Source organism: Pristiophorus japonicus, chromosome 1 (genome assembly GCF_044704955.1).
Source record: "Pristiophorus japonicus isolate sPriJap1 chromosome 1, sPriJap1.hap1, whole genome shotgun sequence".
NCBI classification, from domain to species: Eukaryota; Metazoa; Chordata; class Chondrichthyes; family Pristiophoridae; genus Pristiophorus; species Pristiophorus japonicus.
Window position 1 is genome coordinate 486,288,981 of NC_091977.1, and position 26,934 is coordinate 486,315,914.

General features: G+C 44.7%; 1 protein-coding gene across 1 annotated transcript in view; it reads right to left on the reverse strand.

Annotated features, from left to right (window-relative positions):
* The window catches only part of LOC139269299 (solute carrier family 22 member 13-like), an 80,131-nt gene extending 61,790 nt beyond the window's left edge, over nucleotides 1–18,341 (reverse strand). The window contains exon 1 of the mRNA XM_070888367.1: nucleotides 17,964–18,341. Within this exon, the coding sequence (XP_070744468.1) occupies nucleotides 17,964–18,341 (378 nt within the window). The remainder of the gene's footprint in view (nucleotides 1–17,963) is intronic.
* Nucleotides 18,342–26,934: the final 8,593 nt, after the last annotated feature.

Genomic DNA, 26,934 nt, shown 5'->3' on the forward strand with positions numbered 1-26,934 from the left:
TCAACCAAGGCAAGAAGGGACCCAGATCGACTCACATTGTAAATAGTTACACTATTGACTTTGGGGGGGAAGGTAGTGTTGTTATATATATATACTTGTATTTACTCTGTACAGCCACCAGAGGGCTCATCTCCAGGAGTCCCAAGGGATCCCATAATCCCTTGGGCGCACTGATATTTAAGGAGGCTTCACAGGTTGGAGAGGCACTCTGGAGACCTGCAATAAAAGACTAAGGAAACACTTTACTTTGAGCTCACAGTGTTCAGTCTGACTCTTTCTCCATACACAACAGGTTGCATATGCATCTAGAAGTCTATCCAAGGCCGAAGGAGCCTACAGTATGGTTGAGAAGGCGGCTTTGGCCTGTGTCTATAGGATAAAAAAAACGCACCAGTATTTTTTCGGACTCAGGTTCGAGTTAGAAACCGACCACAAGCCCCTAATCTCATTATTTTCGGAAAGCAAAGGCATAAACACCAATGCTTCATCGTGAATCCAAAGATGGGCACTAACACGGTCGACCTCCAATTATACGATCCGCTACAGGCCAGGCACTGAGAACTGCGCCGATGCCCTCAGCCGGCTCGCGTTGCCCACCACCGGGGAGGAAATGGCGCAGTCCGCAGACCTGTGCCTGGTCATGGACGTCTTCGAAAGCGAAGGGTCATCTGTAATGGCCCGCCAGATCAGGACCTGGACCAACCAGGACCCTGTGTTATCTCTTGTAAAAAGTTGCGTCCTCAATGGGAGCTGGCCAACGGTCCCAAGAGTAATGCAAGACGAGATAAAGCTGTTTCACCGTCATAATGTCCATCTAATCGGATTGCCTCTTATGGGGCAACCGCATTGTCCTGCCAAAAGAAGGCGGGGCAACCGCGTCGTCCTGCCAAAAAAAGGCAGGGCAACCTGCATACGCGACCTACACAGTGCCCACCAAGGCATAGCCATGATGAAGGCTATCGCCAGGTCCCACGTCTGCTGGCCCAGCATTGACTCGGACATGGAATCGTGCGTGCGCTAGTGTAAAACTTGATCACAATTGAGCAATGCCCTCAGGGAGGCTTCACTTAATCTGTGGTCCTGGCCCTCAAAACCATGGTCCAGGATTCACGTAGATTATGCGGGCCCCTTTCTAGGAAGAATGGGTGACCATCAGGAAGAGTAGTGGAAGGAACGTAGTGCAGGGGTCCCCTGCGGTCACCTCACTCCAAAACAGATATACCACCTTGGGTACTGTTGGGGGAGATGGCCAATCAGGGGATGGCAGCAGCAGCCAAGTTCATGGCACCATGGGTGGCTCTGCTGCGCAGGAGGGCAGGAAAAAGAGTGGGAGAGCTATAGTGGTAGGGGATTCTCGGACGTCAGGAGGTCAGAGAGTTCCGTGAGTTCGGGAGGTCCGAGAGTTCAGGAGGTCCGAAGGTCTGAGAGTTTGGAAGAGGCAGGCTAAACCTGCAATCGGGTAGGAGCGGCGTGGCTTATAAAAGGCCGAGCGGCAACGACGAGCAGCGGCAGTCGAGGAGGAGCGGCAGTCAGGGAGGAGCAGCGAGGCCTATAAAAGACCCAGCAGCAGCGAGGTGCAGCGGCAGTCAGGGAGGAGCAGCGAGGCCTATAAAAGACCCAACAGCAGCGAGGTGCAGTGGCAGTCAGGGAGGAGTAGCGAGGCCTATAAAAGACCCAGCAGCAGCGAGGTGCAGCGGCAGTCAGGGAGGAACGGCGAGGCTGATAAAAGACCCAGTGGCAGCGAGGAGCAGCGGCAGTCAGGGAGGAGCGGCGAGGCTGATAAAAGGCACAGTGGCAGCGAGGAGCTAGCTGCAGCTGCAGCAGGGTCAAAAGTAAGAAAGAAGTAAAAATTAATCGAAGTGTGACATCACAGCCAAGAGGGTAAGTAATTGGCTGGTTGATTGGTCAGTAGTTTTCTTTTTCCTTTTCATTTGTCTTTTCTTATCAGTAAGAAACCTTGTCACTGTTGCCAAATTAAGTTAATGTAAGGGTTAATTCATGGCAGGAGAGCCTAGACACATGTCATGCTCCTCCTGTGCTATATGGGAAGTCAGGGACGCTCCCACTATGTGTGCAGGAAATATATCCAGCTGCAGCTCCTGACAGACTGCATTGTGGCACTGGAGCTGCGCATGGATTCACTCTGGAGCATCCGCAATGCTGAGGATGTCATGAATAGCACGTTTAGTGAGTTGGACACACCGGAGGTAAAGGTTACACAGGCAGATGGGGAATGGGTGACCATCAGGAAGAGCAGTGGAAGGAAGGTAGTGCAGGGGTCCCCTGCAGTCACCTCCCTCCAAAATAGATATACCACCTTGGTTACTGTTGGGGGAGATGGCCAAGTTCATGGCACCATGGGTGGCTCTGCTGTGCAGGAGGGCAGGAAAAAGAGTGGGAGAGCTATAGTGGTAGGAGATTCTATTGTAAGGGGAATAGATAGGCGTTTCTGCGGCCGTAATCGAGACTCTAGGATGGTATGTTGCCTCCCTGGTGCAAGTCTCAAGGATGTCTCGGAGCAGCTGCAGGGCATTCTGGAGGGGGAGGGTGAACAGCCAGTTGTCATGGTGCATATAGGTACCAACGATATAGGTAAAAAGCGGGATGAGGTCCTACAAGCTGAATTTAGGGAGCTAGGAGTTAAATTAAAAAGTAGGACCTCAAAGATAGTAATCTCAGGATTGCTATCAGGCCAGAGTAGAAACAGCATGATAGTTAAGATGAATATGTGGCTTGAGGAATGGTGCAAGAGGGAGGGATTCAAATTCCTGGGATATTGGAACCGGTTCTGGGGGAGGTGGGACCAGTACAAACTGGATGGTCTGCACCTGGGCAGGACTGGAACGAATGTCCTAGGGGGAGTGTTTGCGAGTGCTGTTGGGGAGGATTTAAACCAATAGGGCAGGGGATGGGAACCTATGCAGGGAAACAGAGGGAAGTAAAATGGGGTCAGATGCAAAAGGAGAAAAGTAAAATTGGAGGGCTGAAAAATCAACAGCAAAAATCAAAAAGGGCCACATTACAACATAATTCTAAAAGGACAAAGAGTGTTTAAAAAAAAACAAGCCTGAAGGCTCTGTGTCTCAATGCGAGGAGCATTCGTAATAAGGTGGATGAATTAACTGCGCAGATAGCTGTTAACGGATATGATGTCATTGGGATTACGGAGACATAGCTCCAGCATGACCAAGGCTGTGAACTCAACATCCAGGGATATTCAATATTCAGGAAAGATAGACTGAAATGAAAAGGAGGTGGGGTAGCGTTTGTGGTTAAAGAGGAGATTAACTCAATAGTAAGGAAAGACATTAGCGTGGATGAGGTGGAATCTGTAATGGTAGAGCTGTGGAACACCAAAGGACAGAAAACGCTAGTGGGAGTTGTGTACAGACCATCAGAGAGTCATAGTGAGGTTGGGGATGGCATCAAACAGGAAATTAGGGAAGCGTGCAGTAAAGGTACAACAGTCATCATGGGTGACTTTAATCTACATATAGATTGGGCTAACCAAACTGGTAGCAATACGGTGGAGGAGGATATCCTGAAGTGTATAAGGAAGGGTTTTCTAGACCAATATGTCGAGGAACCAATGAGAGAGCTGGCCATCCTAGACTGGGTATTGTGTAATGAGAGAGGATTAATTAGCAATCTTGTTGAGCGAGGCCCATTGGGGAAGAGTGACCATAATATGGTAGAATTCTTCATTAAGATGGAGAGTGACAAAGTTAATTCAGAGACTGGAGTCCTGAACTTAAAGAAAGGTAACTTTGATGGTATGAGATGTGATTTGGCTAGGATAGATTGGCGAATGATACTTAAAGGGTTGACGGTGGATAGGCAATGGCAGACATTTAAAGATCACATGGATGAACTTCAACAATTGTACATCCCTGTCTGCCGTAAAAATAAAACGGGGTAGCTGGCTCAACCGTGCCTAACAAGGGAAATTAAGGATAGTGTTAAATCCAAGGAAGAGGCATATAAATTGGCCAAAAACAGTAGCAAACCTGAGGACTGGGAGAAATTTAGAATTCAGCAGACGAGGACAAAGGATTTAATTAGGAGGGGGAAAATAGAATATGAGAGAAAGCTTGCAGGGAACATAAAAACTGACTGCAAAAGCTTCTACAGATTCATAAAGAGAAAAAGATTAGTGAAGATAAATGTAGGTCCCTTACAGTCAGAATCAGGTGAATTTATAATGGGGAACAAAGAAATGGCAGACCAATTGAACAAATACTTTGGTTCTGTCTTCACTAAGGAAGACACAAATAACCTTCCAGAAATTGTCAACAAATTGCGTTAGGAAAATTGATGGGATTGAAGGCCGATAATTCCACAAAGCCTGATAGTTTGCATCCCAGAGTATTTAAGGAAGTGGCCTTAGAAATAGTGGATGCATTGGTGGTCATTTTCCAACATTCTATAGACTCTGGATCAGTTCCTATGGACTGGAGGGTAGCTAATGTAACCCCATTTTTTTTAAAAAGGAGGGAGAGAGAAAACAGGGAATTATAAACCGGAAAGCCTGACATCGGTGTTGGGGAAAATGTTGGAATCAATTATTAAAGATGTAATAGCAGCACATTTGGAAAGCAGTGACAGGATCGGTCCAAGTCAACATGGATTTATGAAAGGGAAATCATGCTTGACAAATCTTCTAGAATTTTTTCAGGATGTAACTAGTAGAGTGGACAAGGGGGAGCCCTTGGATGTGGTGTATTTGGACTTTCAAAAGGCTTTTGACAAGGTCCCGCACAAGAGATTAATGTGCAAAATTAAAGCACATGGAGGTAATGTATTGACGTGGATAGAGAACTGGTTGGCAGACAGGAAGCAAAGAGTAGGAATAAATGGGTCCTTTTCAGAATGGCAGGCAGTGACTAGTAGGGTACCGCAAGGTTCAGTGCTGGGACTCCAGCTATTTACAATATATATTAATGATTTAGACAAAGGAATTGAATGTAATATCTCCAAGTTTGCAGATGACACTAAGCTGGGTGTCAGTGTGAGCTGTGAGGAGGATGCTAAGAGGCTGCAGGGGGACTTGGACAGGTTAGGTGCGTGGGCAAATACATGGCAGATGCAGTATAATGTGGATAAATGTGAGGTTATCCACTTTGGTGGTAAAAACAGGAAGGCAGAATATGATCTGAATGGTGACAGATAAAAGGGGAGGTGCAACGAGACCTGGGTACATCAGTCATTGAAAGTTGGCATACAGGTACAGAAAGCGGTGAAGGCGGCAAATGGCATGTTGGCCTTCATCGCGAGAGGATTTGAGTTTAGGAGCAGGGAGGTCTTACTGCAGTTGTATAGGGCCTTGTTGAGGCCACACCTTGAATATTGTGTACAGTTTTGGTCTCCTAATCTGAGGAAGGACATTCTTGCTATTGAGGGAGTGCAGCGAAGGTTCACCAGACTGATTCCTGGGATGACAGGACTGACATATGACGAAAGACTGGATCGACTAGGCTTATATTAATGGAATTTAGAAGAATGAGAGGGGATCTCATAGAAACATATAAAATTCTGATGGGATTAGACAGGTTACATGTAGGAAGAATGTTCCCAATGTTGGGGAAGTCCAGAACCAGGGGTCACAATTGAAGGATAAGGGGTAAGCAATTTAGGACTGAGATGAGAAGAAACTTCTTCACTCAGAGAATTGTGAACCTGTGGAATTCTCTATCACAGAAAGTTATTGAGGCCAGTTTGTTAGATATATTCAAAATGGAGTTAGATGTGGCCCTTACGGCTAAAGGGATCAATGGGTAGGAGAGAAAGCAGGAATGGGGTACTGAAGTGCATGATCAGCCATGATCATATTGAATGGCGGTGCAGGCTCGAAGGGCCGAATGGCCTACTGCTGCACCTATTTTCTATGTTTCTATGTTGTACTGGACACCGACTCTAAGTGGATCAAATGTGTAATAATGGCATCCAGCACTTCCACCGACACCATTGAAAGCCTCAGGGCCATGTTAGTCACCCATGGCTTGCCCGACATTCTGGTCAGCGACAATGGTCCGTGTTTCACTAGCTTGGAATTCAATGAATTAGTCCACCCTGACCTCAATGAGCAGGTGGAAACCATGCGTTATCAGAAAAACATGTACCATGATTGCACGGCTGTATCATGCGACATCAATGTAAACAACCCGGTGTTTGTGCTGAATCACGGTCATGGCCCCAAATAGGTCGCTGGCACTGTTTTAACCAAGGAGGGGAATAGAGTGTTTGTTGTCAAACTGCTTAACGGACAAACGTGCAGAAAGCACTTGGACTAGTCCAAATTGTGATTTACAGGTGACCAGGAACTACCGGGAGAGGACCTTACCTTCAGCGATCCACCTACACACACTCAATCAGCAACAGATCTAGCTGCCAACCACGAGGATGATCCCACCATCTCCAACAGTCCAGTCAGACCACCAGCGCTGCAAGACAGCAATGGCCTGACCAACTCACCTATGCCAGAAGTGATACTCAGACGATCAACCAAGGAGCGGAGAGTTCCAGATCGCCTCAATCTGTAACTAACTCGCATCAAAGACTTTGGGGGGAATGTTGTCATATATGTATACTCTTAGTGTATACTATGCTGGTACCACTACAGGGTGCTACTGTGGGAGGCCCAGACAGGAGCTGTATAAAAGTCTGGTCACCACGCGGTGAAGGCACTCTGCAGTTACAATAAAGAGACTAAGGCCACAGCAGTTCAAGCACAGCACTAGGCCTCGTGGAGTTATTCTACAGATAAGTAAAGACATATTGCTTCTGAGGCAGTTTGCTTATTTCAGTGATGCCTTTTTCATGCTATTGCTTGAAAGTGCATTTCAGCTCTGAGGATGACAGATCCTGGAGTACCTTCATGCTGATGCATGTTTCCATTGAGGTTACCAAGGTCAAGAATAGTATTGTGTCTTTCCAGTCTCTGGCCTGAGAAGTGGAGGATGTACGGGAGTTGCTTGGGCACTTTTTGCTTCCATTCCCAACTTGATATTTTGGGGGAAGTCTTGTTGCAGGCAATGTAATCTTGCTATGCAATAGTACTGTCAAAAGGTTCATCTCAACCTTCTCCATTAGGAATCTGTCACGTGGATTTTCAAAAGTGCTTAGGATGAAATTCCTCATGTGAGACTATTGGGAAATTAAGAATTGGCTTAACAACAGAATGCAGAGTAAGTGGACATGAAATGGATAGAAGTGCTCTGCTCTGGAAATTGTAACCAGTGGAGTCCCATAGGGATAAGGTGTCAGATTTGGTTTTCGTGGTAACACTCTCGCCTTTGACTCAAAGTTGAGAGTTCAAACCTCACTCCAGAGGCTTAGTCTGAATTATGTGCCCATCACTTCAGTGCACTACTGCTGGATGTGCTGTCTTTTGGATGAGTTACACCTAGGCCCCGCTTACTCTCTCAAGTGGACATAAAAGAACCCATGTCACTAGTGGTGGTGTTCTCCCCAGTTTCCTGGCCAATATCTATCCCTCAAACAACATCACTAAAACATATTAACTGGTTATTATCTTATTGCTGTTTGTGGAACCTTGATGAAGCCAATTGGCTGCCACAATTCCGATATTACAACAATGACTACACTTGAAAAAGTGCTTCATTGGCTGTAAAGCACTTTGGAATATTCCAAGGTCATGGAATGTGCTATAAATGCAATTTTGTTCATTTGCATCTGTTTTTGAACCATGTGCTATATACAGTATTTGTGCGTGACATGCAAAAAAGTGTCTGCAGTTGACATAGTATCAAAGGTGTTAATGACACAAAGCGCTCTAGACATGTAACTAATAAAAAGGTGATTGATTACCTTGAGAAGATTGGATCGATAATATAGGTAGGTGAGAATTGGTAGATGAAGAAAAGTGTCACCTTGGTTGGGGGAGGGTGGGGTGGGGGGAGGGGAATGACGACAAAGAAGAATGCCTGCTTAAATAAGGATGGGGTGGAGATTAATACCAGTTAGAATTGGGCTGGAGGGGAAGAAGAATACCAGATTGAATTGAAAGGGGAGATGGAGAAGAGTACCAGTTTGAACTAGAAGGGTTGCAGGAAGAAGTGTGTTTGTCAAATGGTGGGGAGTTGGATGGGGACTGTGGCCGAGAAATTGGATAAGCCCTGAAAATGGGCTCGGGCAGCACAAAGTACTATGTGCTCGTGCCTATTCAAAGTGGTGCAGGCAGCGTGCAAATTATAATGATTGCGGTGCTGATCTCCATGCTAAATGAACTGCTGATTGGCTTAGCGCTAAACAGGGGGCCAATATTAGGCGCAGTCTACTGGCCAATAAAGTTTAGCCAAGGCTCTCTGCACTACTTAAAGGAGAGGCGCTTTGTTGCAGAAGCATCTTGTCATTGTGGAGAAAACCATGCCCAACAGCCAAGAGAAAAGGCGAGGAGATTTTCAGATGCAGCACTGGAGGCCTTGGTCCTGGGGATTCAAAGATGCCTTCAGGTCCTCTACCCGCAGGGGTGTGAGGACTTAGAGGCAGAACAGCAGAAGGGTTCAGATCACTGAAGCCATCACTGCGACAAGTGTTGTCTGCAGGACCTGGATCTAGTGCCGCAAAAAGTTTAATGATCAAGGTGAGTGAATGCATCATCAAATGCCATATTGCACCATCTGCACCACAAAGCTCACACACTGCTCAATGCACTACACCCCCATCACTCATCTACCAACAATCTCTAGCAATTACCAATTATACCTCATAATCATAGCTTCACTTCAGCCTCACACACTTCCCACTGCTGCAGCACTCACACCCACATCTCACACCTTGCACACACTGCCAGCTATTCAACCATGACAGATACATCACCCAAATACATTGCACCACACTCACTGACATTTCCTTTTCCCTTGCAGGCAAAAGTCGCTCATAACCACCAGGAGCAGCAGCAGGGTCGAGGGGAAACACATCTGCAGAACCTGATGGAGCTGGGGGAAACACTTCTGGACATCATTGGAGGGGCTGTCAGAGAGTCTGTGGCTGGTAGGGAAGTTGAAAGCATTGCTGATGATGATGGTATGCTCATACCTAATCCCACTTCTCACATCCCCCTCATCCCACAATCTCTTTTCAGAAGCTGCTGATGGTGCATGCATGGAGATCTTACTTTACCCTCCTCCCCTCAGCACAATCTGACCCTTGTGCCTTTCTCCTCAATACCCCAAAACTCCAACCTGGCCAGCCTGCCCCTGAAGTGATTGAGGAGGCTAAGATACACCATCACTGCATATGACACTCGCAGGCACCAGCTCAGAAAATAGCATGGTGATGACCTTAGAGGGTAGTATAGAGGCGGGATCTGCATGTGGTGAGTCACAGGGCGTGAATGAGCTGCAGCCGGGCCAGGGAAAAAGGGTAGCTCAGGTGCCAGCTACCCGGAGGGCAGGTTCGCACATGAGTTCTGCTGTAGAGGACTCACATGATGATCTCAATGGGGCAGCCTTCAGACGAAAGGTGATGGGTATGCACACTGATATGTTAGGTGCAATGGCAAGCCTGCTAGCGAGCCTCTGGTCAGTATCAAGGAGCATGAAGTAGTCCGAATTCAACATTGCACGGGGCTATAAATGGAGCTTGGAGCCTGTGATTTCCGGAATGGAAGTGATGGGCAAATCCATGATGGGCGATGTCACGGCTTCTATTGTCCCAATGTCTCAGTGCTGCAGTGGGACTGACTGCTGTCATTGTGGCTGGGTTTACGAGTGTGGAAAGGGGTTTGCAGGGTCTCAGCACACCAGCAATCTGTCCCCCAACTGGAAATGCTGAGGTGCCGTCTCAGTGGCAGTGTGGGACTTGCAGTGGCTCTGTGGAGCAAGAGCCTCTCAGGATGACTGCATTTGTACTTCCACCACTGCCATTCTGCCAGTGCCAGAAGTGGTGCAGCCTTCAGCTGGGCCTTTTAGGCCCAGAACTAATCAAGGTCATCCTGCAAGTCCATCTGCAGTTTCCCCAACCGAAAGTCAGCAGCCTTCCACCAGCCATCCTGCAGCCACTGGGCCAGCACTTGGTAGGGGCATAGAGTAGGAAAAGCAACACGAAAGACAGACACTAAGGGAATGCACAAGAGTGATTAGTTGACTTTTTTAATTTTGATTTTGATTTGATAAATTTATAAATTATGTTTGGAATGTTTAGTGTGTGGTGGCTCTCATTTCAGCTTTATGCCCAGGACACTGTGATGTTCTGTGACAGAAGGAAAGTAGTGAGCAACGGAGATCTGCATTTCATTCATTGGAACCGGAGTCTGATAAGGTGCTCATGGACAGCCTGTTCTGAATGGGATCTGCTGCCTGCCTCCTCCGTTCCTCCTACTCCTCTTGAGGTTGTCCCAGAACCCATACTGACAGCTGCTGCACCCTCATGATGGTCAAGTTGTAGAGCATGCAGCAGACCATCACAAAACTCTGATGTGTACTAAAGGGCCCCTCCCAAGCAGCCAAGGCCACAGAACGGCGATGGTCTGCTCGTGGCAGCATTATATGATTGCTAGCCACGAGTGGTGGGGTGTAGAGTGGATAGCCTTAGTCTATGCGCAGCTACCCTAGGGTTTGACATGGTGCTGGAAGATTGCTGGTGCAAGATGAAGGCATTATAACTCCTGCCAGGATACCAGGCAGTAACCATCATGATGCACTGGGCGTGGTTACACCCCAACTACACATTAAGCCATTGCGATTATAGAACATCTCAGGATGAGTATGCGGCGCCCGCAAAGCCATGTGCCTGCAGTAAATGGTGCACTACACCATGGAGAAGCCTGATATCCTAGTGAAGCCACATACATGCTCCTCCTGCTTCTCTCTGTTCAGAAAGAAGACATGGAAGTTCCTTTTCTTAGAGTACAGGGAGGAAATATCGGAGGCTCTAACCACCATTTTCGACCACCTCTGGCTACATTCTGAGGGACAGTACTAATCAGCATTTGGAAAGGCACGGATTAATCAAGGACAGTCAGCATGGATTTGTTAAGGGAAGACAGTGTCTGACTAACTTGATTAAAACCTTTTGAGGAGGTAACGAGGAGGATTGATGATGGTAGCGTGTTTGGTGTAGTCTACATGGATTTAGAAAGGCTTTTGACAAGGTCCTATATGGCAGGCTGGTCAGAAAAGTAAAATCTCATGGGTTCCAAGGCAAAGTGACAAATTGGATCCAAAATTGACTCAGTGGCAGGAAGCAAAGGGTAATGGTCGACAGATAGAAACACAGAAAATAGGTGCAGGAGTAGGTCATTTGGCCCTTCGAGCCTGCATCACCCATTCAATATGATCATGGCTGATCATGCAACTTCAGTACCCCATTCCTGCTTTCTCTCCATACCCCTTGATCCCTTTCGGCGTAAGGGTCACATCTAACTCCCTTTTGAATATATCTAACTAACTGGCCTCAACAACTTTCTGTGGTAGAGAATTCCACAGGTTCACAATTCTGAGTGAAGAAGTTTCTCCTCATCTCGGTCCTAAATGGCTTACCACTTATACTTAGACGGTGACCCCTGGTTCTGGACTTCCCCAACATCGGGAACATTCTTCCTGCATCTAACCTATCCAATCCCGTCAGAATTTTATATGTTTCTATGAGATCCCCTCTCATTCTTCTAAATTCCAGTGAATATAAGCCTAGTCATTCCAGTCTTTCCTCATATGTCAGTCCTGCCATCCCAGGAATCAATCTGGTGAACCTTCGCTGCACTCCCTCAATAGCAAGAATGTCCTTCCTCAGATTAGGAGACCAAAACTGTACATAATACTCAAAGTGTGGCCTCACCAAGGCCATGTACAACGACAGTAAGACCTCCCTGCTCCTATACTCAAATCCTCACGCTATGAAGACCATCATGCCATTTGCCTTCTTCACCTCCTGCTGTACCTGCATGCCAACTTTCAATGGCAGATGTACCTTGACACCCAGGACTCATTGCATCTCCCCTTTTCCTAATCTGTCACTATTCAGATAATATTCTGTCTTCCTGTTTTTGCCACCAAAGTGGATAACCTTACATTTATCTACATTATACTGCATCTGCCATGCATTTGCCCACTCACCTAACCTGTCCAAGTCACCCTGAAGCCTCTTTGCATACTCCTCACAGCTCACACTGCCACCCAGCTTAGTGTCATCTGCAAACTTGAAGATATTACATTCAATTCCTTCATCTAAATCATTAATGTATATTGTAAATAACTGGACCCAGCACGGAACCTTGCGGTACCCTACTAGTCATTGCCATGTTTTTGTGACTAGAAGGCTGTTTCCAGTGGAGTTCTGCAGGTCTCAGTACTAGGTCTCTTGCTTTTTGTGGTATACATCAATGACTTAGACTTTAATGTAGGGGATATGATTAAGAAATTTGCAGATGATTGATGGTGAGGAAGAAAGCTGTAGACTGCAGGAAGATATCAGTGGACTAGTCAGGTGGGCTGAAAAATGGCAAATGGAATTCAATCGGAGAAGTGTGAGGTAATGCATTTGCGGAGGGCTAACAAGGCAAGGGAATACACATTAAATGGTAGGACACTGAGAAGTATAGAGACACAGAAGGATGTTGGAGTGCATGTCCACAGTGGTTAAGAAGGCATAAGAGCAGGGAGGTTATGCTTGAACTATATAAAACACTAGTTAGGCACAGCTGGAATACTGCGTTTCTGGTCACCACATTACAGGAAAGATGTGATTTCACTAGAGAGGGTACAGAGAAGATTTACGAGAGTGGTGCCAGAAACGGAGAAATTTAGCTATGAGGAAATATTGAATAGGCTGGGGTTGTTTTCTTTTGAACAGAGGAGGCAGAAGGGAGACGTGTTTGAGGTGTATAACATTGAGGGCCCTGGAATGAAAGGACCCATTTCCCATAGCAGAGGTTAATAACCAAGGGGCATGGATTTAAAGTAATTTGTAGAAGAATTAGAGGGTAGTTGAGGAGAATTGTTTACACCCAGAGGGTCGTGGGGGTCTGGAACTCACTGCCTGAAAGGGTGGTAGAGGCAGAAACCCTAATCGCATTTCAAAAGTACTTGGATATGCACCTGAATTGCTGTAATGTACAAGGCTACGGACCAAGAGTTGGAAAGTGAGATTCGGCAGGATAGCTCTTTTTCAGCCAGCACAGACATGATGGGCCAAATGGCCTCCTTCTGTGTCATAAGTTTATATGATTCTATGAGTACAGGGCCTTTGTCCAGATGCAGCGATGGACGGTAAATTGGGAGATGTTAGTTAATACTCCAGACTTGAAGGATCCGGTGGAGAAAAAAGTGACGGCCATGATGACCTTCAAGACCACTGGGAGAGCCATTGTGGCTCTGCTCTGGGTGCAGGAGGTGACCGTTCTGTGATCACCTCCTGTTGAAGCGGAGTCTTGTACTACACTGTTCCTGGCTTAACTGTAGATAAGGGAAATGCTCTCGGAAGATCCTAGGTGGGTAAGGCCTCCTGTTTGGAGCCCTTCTGCCCCTCCACCCTCTGTGAGCATCTTGTCCTCCTCTTCGCTGCCTCCGCTCCATCTCACTCTCATACTCGAGTGCGAAAGAGACTGCAAATAGAGTCCTCGACTGGTAGCGAGTGATGTGAGCAGAACTCTATTAATGAGAAGCAAGGTGTTCTCCGCTTGCAGCAACACTCCCTGTTAACTCAGTTACCTTAAGCCATTTTAGAAAGCACTAAACAATTACATAAACCTACAAAGAGCCAGGACAAATGAAAAAACAAGTCAGCTGCAAGTTGTTGATGATCCCTTTAAATAGCACTGGTGTGGGGTCCTTGCTGCTGAACGCGTGGTCAGCTGGTCGTGATTAGGAGAGGGCGTTAAATGGAGTGGCAATGTCCAAAATGGCAGACTGTACGTCAAATCAGCGTTGCCCAATCTTTGACATCACGATCTTCCTCATTTCCATATGTGCAGCAAGTGCAAGCAGCGGCAGCGCTGCCAACCTTCCCCAAAATGGGGGCCGTCGTGGGACCAACGTTCCCATGAGTCTGCACTGCCACGCGGTGATCTACATTACCCACGCAGCCCGCTCATAGGCTTTTACGTGGGAGAAACCGCACATGTGCAAAGATTTGCATGGACTGCACACCAAAACAATTACAGGGAACATTGCGAGGACCCACTAGAAGTGGGTGGAAGTGAGGTGGCTGACATTTTTCTTCCTACTGTAACTAAAGGTTCCAATTGAATGGCCTGTGTATATATTTTCTTCGTTCCTAGGTTGGGGGCATCTCTGGTAAGGTCAGCATTTACTGCCCATTCCTTATTGACCTTGAGAAAATGGTAATGACCCATCCTCTTGAACCGCTGCCGTCCTTGTGGTGAGGGTACTCCACAGTACTGTTAGCGAGGGAGTTCCAGGATTTTGATCCAGCGACAATGAAGGAACTGGGATATATTTCCAGTCAGGATGGCGCCTGACTCCAGGGGAACTTGCAGGTGGTGATGTTCCCCTGCACCTGCTGCCCTTGTCCTTCTAGGTTGTTGAGGTCATGAGTTTGGGAAGTGCTGTCGAAGAAGCTGTGGCGAGTTGCTGCAGTGCATCTTATAGATGATACACACTGCAGCCACAGTATGCCAGTGCTGGAGGGAATGAATGTTTAAGGTGGTGGATGAGGTGCCAATCAAGCAGGCTGGTTTGCATTGGATGGTGTCGAGCTTTTTGAGTGTTGTTGGAGCTGCACTCATCTAGGCAAGTGGAGAGTATTCCTTCAGACTTGTGCCTTGTAGATGGTGGAAAGGCTTTGGGGATTCAGGTGGTGAGACACTCGCTGCAGAATACCCAGTCTCTGATCTGCTCTTGTTGCCACAGTATTTATGGGGCAGGTCCAGTTAAGTTTCTGGTCAATGAATCATAGAATCTTAGAATGCTTACTGCACGGAAGGTCATCATTCGGCCTGTCGAGCCTGTGCCGGGTCTCTGCGAGAGCATCTCAGCCAATCTCACTCCTCTGCCCTATCCCCGTATCCCTGCAATTTTTTTTCCTTCAGGTACTTATCGAACTCTCTTTTGAAAGATAAAATTGAGTCTGCCTCTGCCACCCTTTCAGGCAATGCATTCCAGATCCTAACCATTCGCTGCATAAAAATGTTCTCTTATGTTGCCCTTTGTTCTTTTGCCAATCGCCTTAAATCTGTGGCCTCTGGTTCTCGATCCTTCTGCCAATAGGAACAGTTGCTCTTTGTCTACTCTGTCCAGACCCCTCATAATTTTGAGCAGCTCTATCAAATCTCCTCTCAATCTTCTCTGCTCTGAGAGCAACCCCAGCGTCTCCAGTCTATCCACATAAATGAAGTCCCTCAGCCCTGGAATCATACTCGTAAATCTTTTCCGCACCCTCTCCTTCATACCTTCTCAAATTGCAGTGCGCAGAATTAGACACAATACTCCAGTTGAGGCCGAAGTGTTTTATATAGGTGGTTCATAATTTCCTCGCTTTTGTAGTCTATACCTCTATTTATGAAGCCCAGGAGCCCGTAAGCTTTTTTAAAACTGCTTTCTCAACCTGCTCTGCCACCTTCAACAATTTGTGCACATATACCCCTAGGTCTCTCTCTTCATGTAACCCTTTTAGGATTGTACCCTTTAGTTTATACTTCCCCGCCTCATTCTTTCTACCAAAATGTATCACTTCACACTTTTCCACCAGCCTGTTGATCACTATCCTCCTCACTGTTTACCATACTTCCAAGTTGAGTCATTTGCAGATTTTGAAATTGTGCTCCGTACATGCACACCTAAATCATTTATATATATTATATATATGTGAAAAGGTCAATTGTAAACTAGCAAATGTTATACACAAAATAAAACACTGAAAAGAATAATCTTCAGTGAAATTCAATCAATTTCCTATCACTCATTATATCAAAAATAACTTAGCCCTCAATACTAGCTTCACTTTACAAGTTGTAGTCATTAAAAGGACTGGCACTAACTTTAGAGCGAATTCTCCGCCTCTATGACTGATTCCCAGAAGGAGATTAAGGCAACTCATTGGCTATTCTCATTAAATTCAGACCATTCTAATGTTACATCTAATTCCTCTCTGGAATCTGCGAACACACCTCATTGTCTTAAACTGGTGTGGTGATGCAAAAATACTAGATTCTTCATCTGCTGCTCGCAAAAACTTAGAGGTACTATACTTAAAAAAAAATCAAAGTACTTACAAAAAATAGCCCATCTATTTATTGAAATACTTAAGCTAGTTGAACAAATGAGAGATAAATACAGTGATTCTGACAAGCCTCTTTACTTGGGTAGAAGAGCACACAACGGGCTGATAAGAGGAAAAGAATGAACGTGACCTTTATCCGCTCCTCTACAGAAGTAAAGAGGCTCTTCAGAATCAGCGTGTTTATTCTGCAGCTTATTCTAAAAGGTAATTTTATTTGCAATTTGGAATGGGGAAAAAAAAGAGATCAGGAAAAGTATGAGAATCTAAAAGGAGTCAATGTTTTGTGCTTTCTTCCATTTGGGTCTGGTATGGAGTTTGAAACAAAAGCTAATATTTTCTTCAAAGACATAACCCTCCATCAGCCTATATCATGCTCACGTTTATTTCTGGACAGTTCTTAAAGTCCAGAAAATTTAACAAATTAGTGGTAATAGTATTCAACACCACCAATCACATCCAGTTTTTCGGAAATAAGAGGACTTTTTGGGATGCAGAGCAGGCTTCAGAATGAGTCAGATTCCCAAACTCTAAAGTGTAGGAATATGACGCATCCAATTTTAAAATCACTGAATTATATATATATCATCAAAATACTTGTGTAGCGTGTGCACTTCTTATCCAAAAACGATACTTCCTCTTACCAACATTTCCATTCACGTTTGCTGTGTCAACGGTCAGAATGTAGTTGCAGGCTCTAGCCACTAGGTGGTTATTTGGAGCAAGTTATGAAGTATTGCTGCTAGTTCCATCACCATCATATATATAAAAGCTTAAATTAATCAACGGAACAATGGCAACACCAGTAGATATTTACCAGTAAATCGATAACAACATGCGGAATGAGGAAAGCTGTGTTTGGCCCAAGCTCACTCCTGATGAAAGTACGTGTCTTCAATTTGAAATAGCATCACCACATCTTAAACTCTCAAAGGAGGTCAATACCCAAACCAAACAATGTGCAAAAGGGAAAATGATTTTCTTCCTGAGCTTCCAAAAGGAAATTGAAAGCTCCAGGATATCAATCACTATAATCAGTACTAGCTGGTTAAACGGAACACTTCAGTGGAATTCTTCACCTGTCGCTTGACCCATTTCCCCATATTAGAAGCTCATCATTTCACATCAACTGAGATTTAGCTGTTCCACTGACAGCTGAGTGAAATACTAGTGTTCGAATAGATCGCAAACAAACAAGTCAGCGGTGATTCTCAGAAGTGCTGCCTAACCAGATTGAAAAGATTTGCCCAACCCTGAACCAGCAGAACTCATTACAGAATCCATTCCCAGCAGGTCATTCCTAGGAAGCTGTTGTCCCACTTAACTGCGCGAGCTTCAGTGGCTTATACTCTATCCATTTTTCACCAGGAGCTTTTAGCAGATGCTGCTCTTAATCCTGTAAGAATAGGATTGTCTTAATGTATACAACCCAAATTACCCACTTCATGTCATGTCACAGAAGCAGGCAATTTTGCCACCAGCAGTGTGTTTTTTCTCCACATGAGCCACTTTCCTGCTCACTTCCCATATCTTTAGTATTCTTTTCAGGAATTGTCTCAATTGCATGTTGAAGTCATTTAACTTGGGTTCAACAACAGTCTGTGGCAGAGAATTCCACATTCGAACCGCCCTGTGTGAATATTTCGTAGGTCATCTGCAAAGAAGCAACAATGAGGGTTTGCCTTGATACTGCTCACAATTTCCGGGGGCGGCAGCACACAGGTATAATCAAAGACACAACTCTATACATTATAAACAAGAATACAAACCTCTGTAACTAAGGTCGAGCTATATTGTGACTTGTTGTATACCCATCCTTCTTCACATGCTACCGTGGATCTGTTTCCGTGTAACCATATCCAGTCGATATCCTTATCTCGGTTTGGCATGTACATTTTACATTTCTGGTAAGACCCATCTTTTTCCTTCGGGAGAGTCAAGAGTAACTGTTGTTCTTTGGGTAAATCAGCACTGATGTTTAAGATCCAGTTGGTCTTACAGTAATGCTGGACACTCGCACCAGTAAAAACCTGAGCTAGCAAGTGGAACCCCATGAACAAATTTGGCAAACATATCAGCACCATCAAACGCTTTTGAAATGGACCAAATTCCCCCACAGCTTTAAGAATTTCTCCAAAGTCATTCATCTCGTCTCCCCTCTTAACCGTGTAAATTCTAAAGCAGGCAACGTACAAAGCCTGAGCTATAAAAACAGCGACTGAATTAATGTTCAATCACAGATATCTATAATTAACCAGAGGCTCCCGATTTCAGTTAATAGTTTGCTACCATGTTTTAACAGACTGAAAACTCAGGGCACAGCTCAATATTTTACACTTGCTACGGGTTAAGTACATACCGACATTACAGGTTCATTGTGTTTGCAAAGAGTGAGCCACTGTCAATAGTTCAAAGGGCAACAGGGTCTGAAATCGAAAAGCTAGCAGCAGCTAATTAAACTAAATCTGTGGGGGATTGTGAGCCGAGCATTTATTGTAGGGAATCAGTGTGGACGCTCTGGTCAAATGGTTTGCTCCAAACCCCACGAAGAAAATAAGTGTTAGGATTACAGGCCGAGGACATCTCAAACGCACCACGACTATAGAAGTTGCTACACATTCGACAGTTAATTAATAAATTGTCACATGCGCTTGAAGGAGAGGAGAAACGAGCAGGAAAAAAGGGTAAAGACACAAATTTAAGGGCACTTTGTCAAAATGCACGTAGCATTTGTAACAAAATAGATGAATTGACGGCGTAAATAGATAGAAATGGGTATGATCTGATAGCCATAACAGAGGCATGGTTGCAAGGTGACCAGGACTGGGAATTAAATATTCAGGGGTATTTGACAATCCTGAAGGACAGACAGAAAGGAAAAGGAGGCGGGGTAGCTCTTGATAAAGGATGGAATCACTACATAGCGAGAAATATTGGCTCAAATGATTAGGATGTTGAAAAAGTTTGGGTGGAGATAAGGAATAATTAAGGGAAAAAGTCACTGGTGGGCGTAGTCTAAAGGCTCCCCAACAGTAGCAACTCTGTTGGTCAGAGCATAAACCAGGAAATAGTAGGGGCTTGTAAACAGGGAACAGCAATAATCATGGTTGATTTTAACCTCCATATTGATTGGACAGGGAATAGCAGACCAACTGAACAAATACTTTGATTCTGTCTTCACGAAGGAAGACAAAATAGCCTTCCGGAAATACTAGGGGACCGAGGGTCCAGTGAGAAGGAGGAACTGAAGGAAATCCTTATCAGGAAATTGTGTTAGGGAAATTGATGGGATTGAAGGCCGATAAATCCCCAGATCCTGATAGTCTGCATCCCAAGGACTTAAGGAATTGGCCTTAGAAATAGTGGATGCATTGGTGATCATTTTCCAACAGTCTATCAACTCTGGATCAGTACCTATGAAATGGAAGGTAGCTAATGTAGCACCACTTTTAAAGAAAGGAGGGAGAGAGAAAACAGGGAATTATAGACCAGTTAGCTTGACATCAGTAGTGGGGAAAATGCTGGAATCAATTATTAAAGATGAAATAGCAATGCATTTGGAAAGCAGTGACAGGATCGGTCCAAGTCAGCATGGATTTATGAAAGGGAAATCATGCTTGACAAATCTTCTAGAACTTTTTGAGGATGTAACTAGAAGAGTGGACAGGGGAGAACCAGTGGATGTGGTGTATTTCGACTTTCAAAAGGCTTTTGACAAGGTCCCACACAAGAGATTGGTGCGCAAAATTAAAGCACATTGGGGGTATTGGGAGGATTGGGGTAATGTATTGACGTGGATAGAGAACTGGTTGGCAGACTGGAAGCAAAGAGTCGGGATAAACGGGTCATTTTTAGAATGGCAGTCAGTGACTAGTGGGGTGCCGCAGGGCTCAGTGCTGGGACTCCAGCTATTTACAATATACTTCAATGATTTAGATGAAGGAATTGAGAGTAATATCTCCAAGTTTGCAGATGACACTAAGCTGGGTGGCGGTGTGAGCTGTGAGTAGGGTGCTAAGAAGCTGCATGATGACCTGGACAGGTTAGATGAGTGGGCAAACGCATGGCAGATGCAGTATAATGTGGATAGATGTGAGGTTATCCACTTTGGTGCCAAAAACACGAAGACAGAATATTATCTGAATGGCAGCAGATTAGGAAAACGGAAGGTGCAACAAGACCTGGGTGTCATGGTACAACAGTCACTGAAAGTTGGCATGCAGGTACAGCAGGCGGTGAAGGCAGCAAATGGCATGTTGGCCTTCATAGCTAGGGGATTTGAGTATAGGAGCAGGGAGGTCTTACTGCAGTTGTACAGGGCCTTGGTGAGGCCTCACCTGGAATAGTGTGTTCAGCTTTGGTCTCCTAATCGGTTGAAGGACATTCTTGCTATTGAGGGAGTACAGCGAAGGTTCACCAGGCTGATTCCCAGGATGGCAGGACTGACATATGAGGAGAGACTGGATCGACTATATTCACTGGAGGTTAGAACGATGAGTGGGTATCTCATAGAAACATATAAAATTCTGACGGGACTGGACAGGTTAGATGCAGGAAGAATGTTCCCTATGTTGGGGAAGTCCAGAACCAGGGGACACAGTCTAAGGATAAGGGGTAAGCCATTTAGGACCAAGGTGAGGGGAAACTTCTTCACTCAGAGTTGTTAACCAGTGGAATTCTCTACCACAGAGAGTTGTTGATGCCAGTTGGATATATTCAAGAGGAAGTTAGATATGGCCCTTACGGCTAAAGGGATCAAGGGGTATGGAGAGAAAGCAGGAAAGGGGTACTGAGGGAATGATCAGCCATGATCTTATTGAATGGTGGTGCAGCCTCGAAGGGCCGAATCCTGCACCTAGTTTCTATGTAGCCTTGAGGAAGAGTTCATAGAGTGCATAAGGGACGGGCTCCTTGAGCAGTATGTAACAGAACCAAACAGCGGGCAGGCTATCTTGGATCTGGTCCTGTGTAATGAGACAGGATTAATAAACAATTCCTTTGGAATGAGTGATCGTAGCATGGTTGAATTTCAAATTCAGATGGAGAGTGAGAAAGTTTTATCTCAAACCAGCGTACTAAGCTTAAATAAACGAGCGTATGAAGGTATGAGGACAGAGTTGGCTAAAGTGGACTGGAAAAATAGATTAAAGTGTAGGATAGTTGATGAACAGTGGCGTACGTTTAAGGAGATATTTCACAACTCTCAAGAAAATATATTCCAGTGAGGAGAAAAGGGTGTAAAAGAAAAGATAGCCATCCGTGGCTAACTAAAGAAATAAAAGACGGTATCCAATTAAAAACAAGGCCATACAAAGTGGCCAAAACTAGTGGGAGGACAGAAGATTGGGAAGTTTTTAAAAGCCAGCAAAGAATGACTAAAACATGATTAAGAAAGGGAAGATAGACTATGAAAGTAAACTAGCACAAAATATCGGTATATAAAAAGGAAAAAAGTGGCTAAAGTAAATGTTGGTCCCTTAGAGGACGAGACCGGGAAATTAGTAATGGGGAACATGGAAATGGCATAAACTCTGAACAAATATTTTGTATCAGTCTTTACGGTAGAGGACACAAACAATATCCCAACAGTGGATAGTCAAGGGGCTATAAGGGGGAGGAAGTAACACAATCACTAAGGAGGTGGTACTCAGTAAGATAATGGGACTAAAGGCGAATAAATTCCCTGGACCTGATGACTTGCATCCTAGGGTCTTGAAAAGTAGCGGTAAGGATAGTGGATGCATTGCTTGTAATTTACCAACATTCCCTGGATTCTGGGGAGGTCCTAGCAGATGGAAAACTGCAAACGTAACACCCCTATTTAAAAAAGGAGGCAGACAAAAAGCAGGAAACTATAGACCAGTTAGCCGAACATCTGTGGTTGGGAAAATGTTGAGGAGTCCATTATTAAATAAGCAATAGCAGGACATTAGGAAAAACATAATTCAGTCAGGCAGAGTCAGCATGGATTCATGAAGGGGAAGTCACATTTGACAAATTTGCTGGAATTCTTTGAGGATGTAACGAACAGAGTGGATAAAGGGGAACCCATGGGTGTGGTGTATTTGGACTTCCAGAAGGCATTTGGCAAGGTGCCACGTAAAAGGTTACTGCACAAGATAAAAGTTCATGGGATTGGGGGTAATATATTAGCATGGATAAAGGATTGGCTAACTAACAGAAAACAGTGTTGGGATAAATGGTTCATTCCGGGTTGGCAATCAATAACTGGTGGCACGTCGCAGGGATCAGTGCTGGGACCCCAACTATTTACAATCAATATTAACGACTTGGAAGAAGGGACCGAGTGTAACGTAGCCAAGTTTGCTGACAATACAAAGATGGGAGGAAAAGCAATGTGTGAGGACACAAAAGATCTGCAAAAGGGCACAGACAAGCTAAGTGAGTGGGCAAAAATTTGACAGATAGAGTATAATGTTGGAAAGTGTTAGGTCATGTACTTTGGCAGAAAAAAAATCAAAGAGCAAGTTATTATTTAACTGGAGAAAAATTGCAAAGTGCTGCAGTACAGTGGGACCTAGGGGTATTTGTGCATGAAACACAAAAGATTAGAATGCAAGTACAGCAAGTGATCAGGAAGGCCAATGGAATCTTGGCCTTTATTGTAAAGGGGATGAAGTATAAAAGCAGGGAAGTCTTGCTACAGTTATACAGGGTATTGGTGAGGCCACACCAGTGTATAATTACCCGTTTTCTCTCTCCCTCCTTTTTTAAAAAGTGGTGTTACATTAGCTACCCTGCAGTCCAAAGGAACTGATCCAGAGTCAATAGACTGTTGGAAAATGATCACCAATGCATCCACTATTTCTAGAGCCACTTCCTTAAATACTCTGGGATGCAGACTATCAGGACCTGGGGATTTATCAGCTTTCAATCCCAATTTCCCTAACACAATTTCCTGACTAATAAGGATTTCCGTCAGTTCCTCCTTCTCGCTAGACCCTCGGTCCCCTAGTATTTCCGGAAGGTTACTTGTGTCTTCCTTCGTGAAGACAAAACCAAAGTATTTGTTCAATTGGTCTGCCATTTCTTTGTTCCCCATTATAAATTCACCTGATTCTGACTGCAAGGGACCTATTGTTTATCTTCACGAATCTTTTTCTCTTCACATATCTATAGACGCTTTTGCAGTCAGTTTTTATGTTCCCAGCAAGCTTCCTCTCATACTCTATTTCCCCCCTCCTAATTAAACCCTTTGTCCTCCTCTGCTGAATTCTAAATTTCTCCCAGTCCTCAGGTTTGCTGCTTTTTCTGGCCAATTTATATGTCTCTTCCTTGGATTTAATACTATCCCTAATTTCCCTTGTTATCCACGGTTGAGCCACTTTCACAGTTTTATTTTTACGCCAGACAGGGATGTACAATTGTTGAAGTTCATCCATGTGATCTTTAAATGTTTGCCATTGCCTATCCACCGTCAACCCTTTAAGTATCATTCGCCAGTCTATTCTAGCCAATTCACATCTCATATCATCGAAGTTACCTTTCCTTAAGTTCAGGACCCTAGTCTCTGAATTAACTGTGTCACTCTCCATCTTAATAAAGAATTCTACATATTATGGTCACTCTTCCCCAAGAGGCCTCGCACAATAAAATTGATAATTAGTCCTTTCTCGTTACACATCACCCATTCTAGAATGGCCAGCCCTCTAGTTGGTTCCTCGATGGTCTAGATAACCATCCCTGATACACTCCAGGAAATCCTCCTCCACCGTATGAATACCAGTTTGGTTAGCCCAATTTACATGTAGATTAAAGTCGCCCATGATAACTGCTGTACCTTTATTGTACGCATCCCTAATTTCTTGTTTGATGCTGTCCCCAACCTCACTACTACTGTTTGGTGGTCTGTTCACAATTCCCACTAGTGTTTTCTGCCCTTTGGTATTCCATAGCTCTACCCATACAGATTCCACATCATCCAAGCTAATGTCCTTCCTTACTATTACGTTAATTTCCTCTTTAACCAGCAATGCTACCCCACCTCCTTTTCCTTTCTGTCTATCCTTCCTGAATGTTGAATACTCCTGGATGTTGAGTTCCTAGTCTTGGTCACCCTGGAGCCATGTCTCCGTAATCCCAATTATATCTCATTTGTTGGTAGCTGCCTGCGCAGTTAATTTGGCCACCTTATTACGAATACTCCTCGCATTGAGGCAGAGAGCCTTCAGGCTTGTCTTTTTAACAAACTTTGTGCCTTTAGACTTTTGCTGTAATGTGGCCCTTTCTGATTTCTGCCTTGGTTTCTCTGCCCTCCACTTTTACTTTTCTTCTTTCTATCTTTTGCTTCTGCACCCATTTTACTTCCCTCTGTCTCCCTGCATAGGTTCCCATCCTCCTGCCATATTAGTTTAACCCCTCCCCAACAGCACTAGCAAACATTCCCCCTAGGACATTGGTTCCGGTCCTGCCCAGGTGCAGACCGTTCGGTTGTACTGGTCCCACCTCCCCAGAACCAGTTCCAATGTGCCAGGAATTTGAATCCCTCCCTCCTGCACCACTCCTCAAGCCACGTATTCATTTTAGCTATCCTGCAATTCCTACTCTGACTTATGAGTAAAGGTCGAGAAGGTTTGGCCTCTACTCATTGGAATTCAGAAGAATGAGAGGTGATCTTATCGAAACGTGTAAGATTATGAAGGGCCTTGACAGGGTGGATGCAGAGAGGATATTTCGACTGATAGGGGAGACTTGAATTAGGGGGCATAATCTTAGAATAAGTAGCCACCCATTTAAAACTGAGATGAGGAGGAATTTCTTCTCAGATGATTGTAAATCTATGGAATTCGCTGCCTCAGAGAGCTGGGGAAGCCGGGACATTGAATAAATTTAAGATGGCAAAAGACAGCTTCTTAACCGATAAGGGATTAAGGGGTTATAGGGAGCAGGCAGGGAAGTGAACCTGAGTCCACGATCGGATCAGCCATAATCGTAATAAATGGCGGAGCAGGCTTAAGGGGCTTTATGGCCTACTCCTGCTCCTATTTCTTATGTTCTTGTGTTAAAGCAAGGGAGTCCAAGCTTTTGACTTGATATGCTACTTATATTCATATCATAGAGCCTCAAGGCCACATGGTAAAGTTTGAATCCATAGTCCCATTAATTTGCATATCTCAAGTTGCTGAAACAAAAATATTTTGGGTATTCCTGATTACTAGCGCAAAATATAAAAACAGATAGCAAGAGTTTCTATAGGTACATAAAAAGGAAAAGGGTGGCTACAATAAATGCTGGACCCGAGAGGACGAGACCGGGGAATTGGTAATGGGGAACATGGAGATGGCAGAAACTCTGAACAAATATTTTGTATCACTTCATGGTAGAGGACACTGACAATATTCCAACAGTGGATAGTCTAGGTTCTATGGGGGGCGGGGGGTGGGAGGAACTAAACACAATCACAATCACGAAGGAGGTGATACTCAGTAAGATAATGGGACTAAAGGCAGGTAAATCCCCTGGACTTGATGGCTTGCATCCTAGGGTCTTGAGAAGTAGCAGCAGGGATAGTGGATGCATTGGTTGTAATTTACCAAAATTCCCTGGATTCTGGGGAGGTCCCAGCAGATTGGAAAACTGCAAATGTAATGCCCCTATTTAAAAAAAGGAGGCAGACAAAAAGCAGGAAACTAAAGACCAGTTAGCCTAACATCTGTGGTTGGGAAAATGTTGGAGTCCATTATTAAAGAAGCAGTAGCAGGACATTTAGATAAGCAAAATTCGGTCAGGCAGAGTCAGAATGGATTTATGAAAGGGAAGTCATGTATGACAAATTTGCTGGTGTTCTTTGAGATGTAACGAACACGGTGGATAAAGGGGAACCAGTGGATATGGTATATTTGGACTTCCAGAAGGCATTTGACAAGGATAAGGGGTAAGCCATTTAGGACTGAGATGAGGAGAAACTTCTTCACTCAGAGTTGTTAACCTGTGGAATTCCCTACCGCAGAGAGTTGTTGATGCCAGTTCATTGAATATATTCAAGAGGGAATTAGATATTCCCCTTACGACTAAAGGGATCAAGGGGTATAGAGAGAAAGCAGGAAAGGGGTACTGAGGTGAATGATCAGCCATGATCTTATTGAATGGTGGTGCAGGCTCAAAGGGCCGAATGGCCTACTCCTGTTTCTATGGTGCCACATAAAAGGTTACTGCACAAGATAAAAGTTCACGGGGTTGGGGGCAATATATTAGCATGGATAGAGGATTGGCTAACGAACACAACAGAGTCGGGATAAATGTTTCATTCTCTGGTTGGCAACCAGTAACTAGTGGGGTGCCGCAAGGATCAGTGCTGGGACCCCAACTATTTACAATCTATATTAACGACTTGGAAGAGGGGACTGAGTGTAATGTAGCCAAGTTTGCTGACGATACAAAAATGGGAGGAAAAGCAATGAGTGAGGGCACAAAATCTGCAAAAGTTCATAGGCAGGCTAAGTGAGTGGGCAAAAATTTGGCAGATGGAGTATAATATTGGAAAGTGTTAGGTCATGCACTTTGGCAGAAAAAAAATCAAAGAGCAAGTTATTATTTAAATGGAGAAAGATTGTAAAGTGCCGCAGCAGGACCTGGGGGTACTTGTGCATGAAACACAAAAGGATAGTATGCAGGTACAGCAAGTGATCATGAAGGTCAATGGTATTTTGGCCTTTATTGCAAAGGGGATGCAGTATAAAAGCAGGGAAGTCTTACTCGAGCTATATAAACGAATTGGCG